Consider the following 12259-nt stretch of genomic DNA (forward strand, 5'->3'; position numbering starts at 1 on the left):
ATTGACCACTGAGAATCTGCAAATCACCTTTAGTGCCTTGCAGGATGCCCTTATAAATCTTAAATTGGTGCTTAATGCTAGTAAGACCAAATTTATGCTGTTCTCTCGGGCCAAATACATTGTTTATAACAACTTGCATATATCTACTGTAGATGGATCTAATATTGAGAGAGTCCCAGAATATAAATATCTTGGTATCTGGCTGGATGAACAACTTAATTTTAAATATCATGTGGACACTGTTGCCAGTAAACTGAGGCAAAAAATTTGATTCCTGTATAGGAACAGAGCCAGCTTCCAGATGATTAGTCGGAAAAGAGTGATTGAAGCAATTTTTCTGTCTGTATTGGATTACGGGGATGTGATTTACAGACACGCCTCTGCTTCTATTCTTAAGCCCCTAGACTCTGTATATCACTCAGCCATTAGATTTATCACCGGTGATAAATACGATACTCATCACTGTGTTTTATATAATAGAGTTGGCTGGTGTTCCCTAGCACAAAGGCGAAAATTGCACTGGCATTTGTTTTATATAAAGCCTTAATTGGAGACTGCCCAAATTACCTCACTTCGTTACTGAAGTGGAAATCTGGCTACTATAGCACACGTGCCACCAACTGGCTCACTCTTATGATACCAAGAGTTCATACGGAACTTGGAAAAACTGCTTTTAACTACTGTGCACCTCATACATGGAACACCATTCAACAAACACTAAAAACTCAATACCCTGGTATCTTTCGGTCAGCTTAAATCTCTGATCACCAACCATTCCACCACCATAACCTGCACTTGTTTTGGTTGACCGTACACACTTTATATGTTTACCATTTATTATGTTTGCATTTTGTACATTTACTGTATTTATTATGTATGTTTTTTTTTTGGGGGGGGGGGGGGGGGGGTATTGTGTAATACTCAACATCATTGCAAATGAGGCTTGTCCTCAATTAATTTTCGAGTTTAAATAAAGATTGAATGAATGAATAAATGAATGAATACTCTCCAACATTTCCCATTCCCTCCCCACCCCATCACTCTCTCACATTCCCCCTGCCAGCTCCCTTCTCCTGCTCTCTCCTCTGCTCTCTCCTATATTCCTATATTTTCTATATTTCTCTATCAATTGTTCAATGTGTTATCTTTATTCTGTAATTTGCTACTGTTGTGTCAGCTAGAATTAGCTAGACATATTTTCTGTGAAGCCCTCTGGGACATGCTTGTGAATTAGGGCTATACAAATAAACTTGACTTGACTCTAGTGGCAGAACGAAAAGTGTGTTATCAGGTTACAAAGTCAATTGATGCAGCGGCAGACTTTCACATGCTTTATTTAATCCAGTAAGAGAGTATAGACCCGAAGCATACAGAATTTAACACTTTAAAGCATGATTGTAATTTGTAAATATTACACACATCACTCTTCTAGTCACATGACACATTCCATCAACTAACAGCAACATTCGTTATGTTATTTTCATCTGGTTGTACATTTAGATAAGACCTGACAAATAGCTCACAGTGGTTCAGTGGTCAAGCTGATAGCTTATATTGTATTGATGATGCCAAGGGGTGTTTCAGTTTTTTTCTGTATAAGTCAATTGTGCAACAATGTTGTACAGTATAAACACCCACACAAAAACATAGGCTCCCTATATTACACACATTTGAATAACTTGTAGGCCTATGTTATGTTTTGACACAGATAAAATAAGTTAGTATTACAAAAATATATAAAAAAAATACAATATGGAATGTGTGTAAATCTTTCTTATTATTATCCAAGAGTCTATTTTAAAATATGTGCTAATCCCAATATGCATTATTTATGAATGTATTTACTAATATTTCAAATCAACTGTACGTGCTCATCCCAGGACATTATTATACATTGATATATGTACTTGAAGCAGCTTGCCAGGATATACAGTATTATTCACAATTATTCAGCATATTTTGAAATATAGATCAGAATCTAGCGTATAGGTTCTTATATGGCAACATAGACAGAAAGGTAGTTACATATTTGCAGTCAACAGTTGTTAGTTTAGTTAGAAATGTTGCAGCATCGCGATGCACACACTGGACCGAATCCCTCTCTCAGTGGCTCTGGTGGTGCATATATGTGTTGCCATGGTTAGACGGGGCCCCCCTCTCCAGGGAGGATGTTACTGCTGTCCAGGTTGCTGATGATTTTCTGCACCCAGCTGTCTGAAGGTTTGGCACACAGCCATTTACCAGACCGGATCTCCAGCCTGGAGGGGAGGAGCAAAGAGACTGTTAGATGGGCTCAACATTTCAGAGGGAGAATAGGCACCACGATGGTGATGATGGTGACTGGGATTGATGTTGTTGGTGATGATGATACAATATGATTATGATAAGATACAATGTGTTATAATACAATACGATACAATGTGTTATAATACGATCCGATCCGATGTGTTATAATACAATATAATGTTATAATACAATATGATATGTTATCATGCAATACATATGATGTGTTACACGACGTGTTACATGATAATGATAGGATATGTTATGATTATGATAATAATAATAATTAATTGGATTTATATAGCGCCTTTCTAGATACTCAAAGCGCTTCACATATCAGGGGAGGGGAGCTCAACTCATCCACCACTGATGTGTAGCACCCACCTGGGTGGTGCACAGCAGCCAGTTTGCTCCAGAAGGCTCACCACACATCAGCATCACGGTGGAGAGTTGAGGACTGAATGTGCCAATTAAGTAATGAGGGATGATTAGGTGGCCATGATGGAAGGCCTGTGTGTGAATTTAGCTAGGGCACCGGGGTTACACCCCTGATGTTGTGAAGAGTGCCGATGAGACCACATCAACAATGACCACAGAGACCACAATATGTTATAATACGATACAATACAATACGATATGTTATAATATGATACGATACGATATGATATAATATGATACGATATGTTATATAATACAATACGATACGATACGATACGATATGATGTGTTATAATACAATACGGTATGCTACGATGTAATGTGTTATACAATATGTTATGTTATGTTATGTTATGTGTTATAATACGATACTTTATAATACATTACAGTATGTTATAATACAATACGATACGATACGATGTGTTATTATAATACAAATACAAATACAAACTTTGCCAGATTTGTCAGAAATTTCTGTCGATATGGATGATGAGATAATGTTGGTGATGATGATGATGATGAAGATGATGTTGTTGAAGATTATGACGGTGTTGTGATTGATGTTAGTGACCATGTACTGTAGATGTTGACGTGTAGATATTGATAATGATTGATGATTATCTGTAGATAATGATAGATGTTGATCTAGATGATGTTGGTAATAATTATACACACCCAGTAACAGCCTATTGTTATACTGTAGTGTAGTGTGCCCTACTTACAGCACGCCAGGGTTGGAGCACTTCTGGCTGGTCCTGAAGTAATCGATCACTCTCGCTGTGGGCTGAACCTTAACGAATTTGAAGCAGCATTTCTTTGGCCCAGGACCACGCATTCCTACCAACAAACACCTGAGAATGAACATCTCAGCAAGATACAACACACATGCATGCACACACACACACACACACACACACACACACACACACACACACACACACACACACACACACACACACACACACACACACACACCAGGGTTCGACTGGTATGGGTTTTTAAAAGGCTACTGATTTTTTATTGAATTGTTTAATTGAAGCTGCTGAGAGCTGATATTTTGTGCCAATATTCAATATCTTTACATTTGAACCATAGTTCTTGTACACAACCAATGTGTGTGGATCTATCAAGCAGGAGAGTTCTAGCTCCCATCGTCTAAATTCTGTTTTTAAGACTCTTACAAATTGTAGAATTATTATGGCAAGCAGCAGCAGCAAGGGAACAAATGACACAAACATTTCAGAGCCGTCTTCAGCCCGTTTTTGACTGTGATCCAATTATGTTTTTCACGTCAATTGGATCATTTTCATTTTTTCCCAAACTAAAACTCTGAATTAACTAGGAGGGTACTACTCTCACTATCATTCATGCATATTTGTGTGGCATCTGAGCAAAAGATGCCATTAGAACTAGTTCAGGTTAAAGGCCGGCTTTACCGTGAATATATATGAATATATATTAATTCTTAAAAAATCTTAAATTTTAAAACAAGCAATTTCAAAAATTTCAACGGATTCGAAATTTAAGATTTTTTAAGAATTAATATATATTCATATATATTCACGGTAAAGCCGGCCTTTAAGCTCTTATATAGATAACCTGTAATGACCAATTCCACAATAAATATGTAATCAATCAAATACTGTCATTTCAGAGGTGGATCACACTGACAGGACCAGATCTGACTGGTCTAAAGTGCAGTTTATAGTACATGGTAATCACCGACCATGACCACTGACTATCATCGATGTCCATTGGACATCGATGATAGACAGTGGTTATAGTCATGTAGCCTACTATAAATTGCCCTATCATCTCTCTCTCTCTCTCTCTCACACACACACACACACACACACACACACACACACACACACACACACACACACACACACACACACACACACACACACACACACACACACACACACACACACACACACCACACACACACACTGAGTTTTAGGTGTTGGGCTCTTACCTTGGCTCAGGGTGATGACAGCCAGCAGCAGCACGAACACAGACAGAGCGAGACGAGGAGCAGCCATGCTGGAGAGAGTGTGTGTTCTTTGTGGTCAGTACAGCCTGATAGAAGTGACTGGGAAGCTGTTACTGCTGTTGTGATGTGTGGCTCTCTGCTCCGTTACACCTGTTCCCTTTATACAGTAGAGGCATCAGGGGAAGAACCGGCTGGACTCTCGGGACATTACGTAGCCCAGTCCCTCCGTGTGGGGGTTACCGAGAGTGGGAGTTCAACGTTTGTCTTGCATCTGTTTTTCACTTCCCAAAACAAACATAACACCAAGCTCTCTGATGGAAGAGGAAGTAGACTATATATGTGCTCTCCCTGTTAAATCTGTTGTTTGTTCTATGGTATATGCCATGTGACTGTTTGGGAGTGTGCCTAACTTTCCATCCTCCTGTTTCACACAACTTTCAGTGACATCATTGACATATTTCTACAAATTGCCTAATTGATCGAGTAAGCGGGTGTCTTTTAGAAAGAAGTGGTACTGTGGTTGACCATCAATGCCAGTTCCGGGATGTATAAACCCACAACAGGACAAAACAGGCCAGTAAACCAATACAATACCATACAATGTAAACTAATGAGTGAGTGGTTTACAATCAATATACCGTAATACAGTATGAGACAGACAGGCACAAATATGTGAATCTAAAATGTTGTCGTAATTAATATAAAAGAGGCAACAACATTTAGTCCCCCTCACCAAAAACTAAAACCGTTTTGTTCCTTGAATGGAACCCCAACTTGACCTTTTGGTGGGGAAGAAATGGAAAAGTAGGCCCTACCTAAACTAAGCAACATTCCTATGTAACCTTGGACCCATATTACGAATGGAGCTCTCCATACACCTGTGTTGACTCATTTGGGCCACTAATTAGCCATCTTTGCCCATTTAGTCTGTCCTAATTCAAAAACCTCAAAACAATGTAACCATCGAAATAGTTAAGACCTTTAAATATTTAGGGATATAAATTGACAACCAGTTGAGCTTCAGCGAAGGTGCTACTGTGAAGGTAAAAAAAAACGGCAACAATGAATGTCCCTTTTTCGAAAATGGAAAAGATTTAATGTTGATTGCTCTATCTTAGAACTGTTTTACTAGGCTATACTCCAGAGCATCTTATCCTCCTTTTGGTCTGATTTGTGTGCTTGGTAACACGCGCAACCAGTGGTGTAGTCTACGTGATACACAGGTATGCTGTATATACCCACTAAGAAAGCTCCAGGATTTCCAAATACCCACTTAAAAATGTGTAAGGATACATAGTTTTTTTTGACAGAACTTTCCCTTGAGTGATTTTGTTTTGTAAATACCGGGTAGAGTAACTGCAGCGGAATACATCTCCCCTATTCACACCTCCATTCATAGAGTTCAGCCATGTGCAGAGCGCATGACGTGTGGAACGTGGTGGTCTCTCCTATATAAGAGGGGCTTTGAGTTTGGCCATGACCTTTGACCTAGACCTGACGTCACCTACTTGCTTGCTACTTGCTGCTTGATGGTAATATTCCCCCGGCTCGGCAGTTCAATACTGTGAAGTAGTCATGCAGATCCTAAGCCTTCAAGGGAGGTGCTGGACCAAATGAAGAGAGCATAAAAGAAAAGCCCCCACACTGTAGCCCCCGCTAGCTGATGTTCCAGCTACGGCTGCTGCTCTTCTTCAGAAGAAGAGTAGTAGCTTGAAACATCACATGTTGGGATGTTTAATTAAAGAGCCTGGTGCAGGTTGGAGACCACATTATGTGGGAGGGGTATAATATAGCAATGGGGTTTTCTTTATCTATTTTTTTCTTCCTTATTTTTTACCACACATACGTAGCTGCATCTAGAATCATTTTGGTAAAGCAGTTGGCCACTGTTCCTGAAATGAAACTGTACACCTGTGATGTCAGGCCCAGTAGAACATCCAGCAACAAGTGATGTCACAGGTGGAGAATGTCCATTTATTTAGAATGACACCTTTTTCTCAATACTTCTGCCCCGGAGGACAGGAACATTTGTTTGTTTTTGTTTTTTGGGGCATGTTCATAATAATCATCAGCCCAAAATATAAATCCATTACAAAATTCAATGTGCACCACCATGGTTCATTTAGAATGCCACCCTTTTCTCCTTGAGGCAGACTGCACAGTGACAAAACCAGTTTGGGAATGCTTAAGGTTTTTTCAGATGTAGCAAAACAGCAATGTTAATGAGCCCTGTGGGATTCCTTAGGCAGACTATGTATTTTGGCAGTGTGCACAAACCTATCTATCTATCTATCTATCTATCTATCTATCTCTCTATCTGTCTATCTATCTATCTATCGATCTATCTGTCTATCTGTCTATCTATCTATCGATCGATCGATCGATCGATCTATCTATCTATCTATCTATCTATCTATCTATCTATCTATCTATCTGTCTATCTGTCTATCTATCGATCTATCGATCTATCACTCTATCTATCGACCGATCTATCGACCAACTGATCTATCGATCGATCTATAATCCTTTATCAGGAGCATATTCTTTCTCGGATGATTAAAGCAGTACAGGCGTATTATAATATAAAATTGGCACTCCTTAAAGGCAGAGAAATAGCGAGCAGCAATTGTCTTTTCCATGGATAATGTACCTTAAAAAAGTGATGTCTCTGTGATGGCTACACCTGTATGGGGGGGTATTGTAGGCATTACTCTCTGTGATGGCTACACCTGTATGGGAGGTTATTGTCCGCATTACTCATAGCTGCTCTTTAGTTACTGTAAGTTCAGAATTAGTCAGATTCTCAGTTTCTCAGCATAGTTAGTCATACATTCCCTCGCGCCTGACCAGCCATTCATGAAGGCACAATGCAGCAGTATGGTCAGCTGTAGTTTATTCGGTACTTTACAACATTTTTGCTTCAGATCTTTCAGCTCACCAGACCTGCGGTACATTTATTTTGTCATATGTTCAATCTTTTTGTTATTGTGATCAACTTTTTATTGACATCATTCATTCAATACAGGTACATGACATTATTGAAATACATTAGCCAGGATGTATGAGCCCTCTTCCCACCCGCCCACTCATATCACCCACCCAATACCCATCAGAACATGTGATGAAAGACGTCAGACAGTCATAAGTTAAATCTTAAAATGTTTTTATTAATTCTGCCAGTGACAGTGAGGTACTGAAAGTTGCAGTTTCACGTGTTCAGGGTCTAACAAGTGTCCATATCTTGAAACAAGGCAAAATGAGGAACATCACTCCACTAGTATCAAGAAAATCTCCCACGATTCTTTCACTAAGATTTTAAGACTCAATCTATGAAATTAAATATATATATATATATATGAAGTTAAAATGGATGTTTTTGGGGGTGGGGACAGTTAAGGCTGTATCAGTACTCGATACCTTTAAGATATCGGCCAAAATAACCCAGTATCAAAACATCTCCAGTCAAACGATACCTGTATTCGATCCTTTTTGTACACAGTTTGAGAAAAAAAATTACTATTTGTATGGTTTTGCTCACAGCCAATCACGGCAAGCGTTCTTTGATTTAATGCGATATGTGATTGGGCCACGACCGCAGCAGCTACAACCCGTACAGTCTGTGGCGGTGAAGTCGAGCGGTGTATGTGGCAGTGGCACGGTGTTGGCGGTTTAGCGCAGTTGTTCTCAAAGTCATTTTCACTATAATTCCATCCATAGTAACACAATGACAGAATGTATGGGTATTTTGGTCATGGGTTTCATACACTTTCTGTAAAGTGAACATCTAAAAGCAAAAACCGTATCAGATGGGGACAAAGTCTTATCAAACGGGGGTCCGTGGTCTAATTTGTGTCAGTTTAGGGGTCCTTGATGTGAAACAGTAGAACCACTACTTTAGCGTTCTGAGATGCCATCAAAACATTCAAAAGTATGGCGTCTAAAAAAAGAAGAAGAATGAAGTACTCCTCTATTGGTATCGGTATCACTTTAAGGGTACTGGTACTGGTACTGGTATAGCCAGCCCTATTGGACAGCTTGGTCGCCAGATTAAAGTGTCCACAATCTACGTTTCTGCATTCCACGGATATGTAGAATATCATGTTTCTGAACCAAAAACATGTTGCATACTATCACATTTCTAGATCAGTGTATATCAACATTATACACGTCATAGAGTGAAATGTCATAGAATGCTGAAAGGGGAAAATTATACGCACATCACGTATACAGGTGCAAGGCTATAGCAAAAGAGCTCAGATAAATGAAAAAAGGTAGAGCCTGCACACTTTATGCTGTATAGTTTATTGGGAACAAGAATGGACAACGTTTAGATCCTATTGGATCTTCTTCAGGTCAGAAATGTTTGGTAACTGACACCCACCCATATATATAAACTGCCAATCATAGGCTAAGCTCTATGGGTGGCTGGTGTGGGTGGTGCAATCAGCACCTCTCAGGGTGAAGCATATCCAAACATAATTGATACAGGTTACTCAACCCAGGGGTCGTATACAAGTGCATACAAGTACACAGGGAAGAGAGAAAAAGCAATAGGGACTTGCAACAAATAGCAAGTGCTGAAACAAACAAGTGCTGGAAAAAACAACCTAACACAAGATGCCAAGAGAATATAAAATTAGGGGTTGTATACAATACATTGTAATATACAGACCGTAGTAAAAATGATTCCACACGTGTAAAAAAAATATTTAATAAATTGGAAAAGTTTTAAAATTTAAATTTGAAAGGAGCACAAAACTCCCTAGTATGTAAATAACACAAAAGGAAGCAAAGACATATTAGGAAAAAGTATTATAAGACCATTAGAAAGGGGTATTCATCACCCTTGATTGGATTTTTGGGCTACATTTATAATGACAAAAAACATGTTTTTAGAGGAAGTGTTTAATGTCATACTCCTGATTCAGGCCTCTGGGTGTAAGAGTCTGGAGAGTAATTATATGGAAACTCTGTCTTCTGAGTAGGAGGGCATTCATATCACCTCCTCTTCTTGGAGTTTTTACTTGTTCTATCCCAATGTATTTCAGGGAGGACACTGGATGGTTTGCCTCACTGAAATGGACTGCCAACGGATTACGTGGGTCCTGATTACGGATACAACTCCTATGTTCTGTAATTCTGCTTCTAAGGGCCCTCTGTGTTTTCCCCACGTACATGTAGGCCAGGCCACACGGACATTTGATTAAATAAATCACATTTTTAGTTGAGCAACTTATCATGCCCTTTATTTTCATAGTTTTGCCTGTTATCGGGTGGGTATATGGGGTGCATTTGTATGTGAAATTGCACTGTGTACAAGACCCACACCGACCCACATGTCATAGAAGGCTGACATTTTATTCTGCCGATTGAGTTGTGTGTGGAATAGGATGCCTGCTGTTTAGATCAAATGCTATGATTTAGAGGACTATCAACTTGATAAAATGATCTGAAATTACCCCACTTAAGCGAAACAAAGACCTTTTATATGTTTTAGTCTCATGATCCTCATAAAGGTCATAGTTATCTGTATAAAGTGGACTGGGCTGTCCCCTCATAGACCAGTCATTTTGGTCATCTTTGACAGAAACTACCAATATGTAAATATATAGTTGACTACTGACGTCTGATTTGTCCCCCTGTCAAAAAGCAGAAGGACGTGCTGAACCTAACGCTTCTTTCACTTCTTCATTCTTTGCCCTTTTAAGAAAAACAAGACATTTGGTGTGAGCTGAATATTGTGTTCTACAATGTCGACAAACCTTTGAACTTTGAGTGCCAATTAGTAGCCTTATGCATTGCTATCTGATTACAGTTCATGTTGGACAAAAAGAGGAAATGGATTGACACAAGTGAGAAATACACAAAGACGCGTACACACGCACGCACACACACACGCACGCCCGCACGCACACACACACACACACACACACACGCACAAATAAAATGGGTTAAAACTTTCTTTCACCATTTGTATGTTTTATTTGTGGTCAGAGTGAAATATGAAATATATGGCCTCTCGATTCTAAATATAGCTGAATCGCTATATTTCTCACTATGTCATGCTTCTCTGAAAAGGTGCAACATTTTTATAAGCAGATTTGTACATTGGACTCGGGGGAAATGGTGGCCATCTTGAATTTGAGGTCAAATCTGACTTCCCTCCCAATCTTAAAATAAATCTTATGGTATTCACTCACTATGTGAGAAATTTTGTGTTTTTTTGAAGAAGTGCACAATTGTTATAAGCACATTTGTACATTAGATGTGGGAAAATGGTGGCATCTTGGAATTTTGGTCAAATCTGACTTCCCTCCCAATCTTAAAATAAATCGTGGTATTCCCTAACTATGTGTGAAATTTCACGTTTCTGTCAAAAAGTGCACAATTATTGTGCTTATCCGCTCTATCTGTTTTCCTTACACATCAACCTTCCGGTACTCTCCTCCAGGCCTCTGGCACATTTCAAGAAAACATAATTTGACCACCGTTTGGATAATCTACTAACTACATAACTTGTCATGCTACCAGTAAACATGTGGATATTAAAAGATTGTATAAAATGATTATTATAAAAATGATTATATAAAAATGATTGTAGAGCACTAGCCTATACTAAGTTTAACATAATGGTTTCATGGTAATGGCATCTCTGGTTTAGAGTCAATTTTACAAATTTTCCTCCACCACAAAAATACATTTCACCATAGGAAACTGTTTTCACCCACTCACTTATCCGATGTACTCCATGTTCAGCCCCTAGCTTAGGGACGGTATCCAGTTTATCAGCTCCCTTTTGTTACAAGCACTCCTATTACAAAGCAGACATTATAACACGCCGCCTATACGGGTGTGATTGTTGGATATAAGCATATAAGGCACTTATTGAATCGGCATCAAGTTATAGTCACATGAGCATCAAATATTGCCACATAAACATCAAAATATGGTCACATAAACCTCTACACATTTTCTCCATTTGCCTCAAGAAAACAAAAAATATATGACCTTTCCCCCCGTCAACACATCCTCCCTTTGCATATAAGAGATCCCTCTAAATGCCCTCCTTTTACCAAACATCATCCCTTCATAACACAGAATCATCATGTTTTGGACTCAGTCATTGGTCAGCAATAGTAGTCAGCATAGGCTTGTTACAAGTTTGTTAATCATCTGTCAACAAGTCCTAATGGGTTGTCAGCATAATAAACAGCATAATAAACAAAACAACCTTGATTAATAACAGACTACCAAACACTTTAAGATGTCATTGTCATTATTTAGTTTTTCTTTGAACAGCGCTTTTCAACCAAGAATTCGAACCTGCCTGGAAACGTTTTTCTTTTCCTTTTTTTTATCATTCAAATCTTTGAAAAGATCTTTTGAGTCTTTTTGATAAGCTAAATCTTTAAAGGCCAAATCCTCAAATCCCCCCTTAAAGTATCTTATTTGTTAATTTGCTAAATAAATTGTGTATTTTGATAGTTATTTTAACTAGTTTAATAAATTGTTGTACAGTTTTAATTTGATGTGGAAACTATGT

The 12259-nt window shown here is 38.6% G+C and overlaps 1 protein-coding gene across 1 annotated transcript; it reads right to left on the bottom strand.

The window, feature by feature from the left end:
- Positions 1-1338: 1338 nt before the first annotated feature.
- LOC310793222 (C-C motif chemokine 3-like) lies at positions 1339-4837 on the bottom strand. Its single transcript, XM_083654985.1, has 3 exons — positions 4699-4837; positions 3443-3557; positions 1339-2258 (listed from the first exon to the last, which is right to left on the bottom strand). Exons 1-3 carry the CDS (start codon positions 4763-4765, stop codon positions 2141-2143), a joined length of 300 nt encoding a protein of 99 aa, XP_083511111.1. The 5' UTR covers positions 4766-4837; the 3' UTR covers positions 1339-2140.
- Between the last annotated feature and the right edge of the window lie 7422 nt (positions 4838-12259).

The sequence above is a fragment of the Poromitra crassiceps genome (assembly GCF_964638095.1).
Source record: "Poromitra crassiceps genome assembly, chromosome: 18".
Taxonomy (NCBI): domain Eukaryota; kingdom Metazoa; phylum Chordata; class Actinopteri; order Beryciformes; family Melamphaidae; genus Poromitra; species Poromitra crassiceps.

What these genes read in the sequence shown, in the direction of transcription:
- LOC310793222 (XM_083654985.1), bottom strand. Translation starts at nt 4,765, where the DNA reads ATGGCTGCTCCTCGTCTCGCTCTGTCTGTGTTCGTGCTGCTGCTGGCT. An exon ending in TGTCATCACCCTGAGCCAAG is followed by an intron (nt 3,558 to 4,698) that starts GTAAGAGCCCAA and finishes GTTTGTTGGTAG; the next exon opens with GAATGCGTGGTCCTGGGCCA. An exon ending in TGCTCCAACCCTGGCGTGCT is followed by an intron (nt 2,259 to 3,442) that starts GTAAGTAGGGCA and finishes CCTCCCCTCCAG; the next exon opens with GCTGGAGATCCGGTCTGGTA.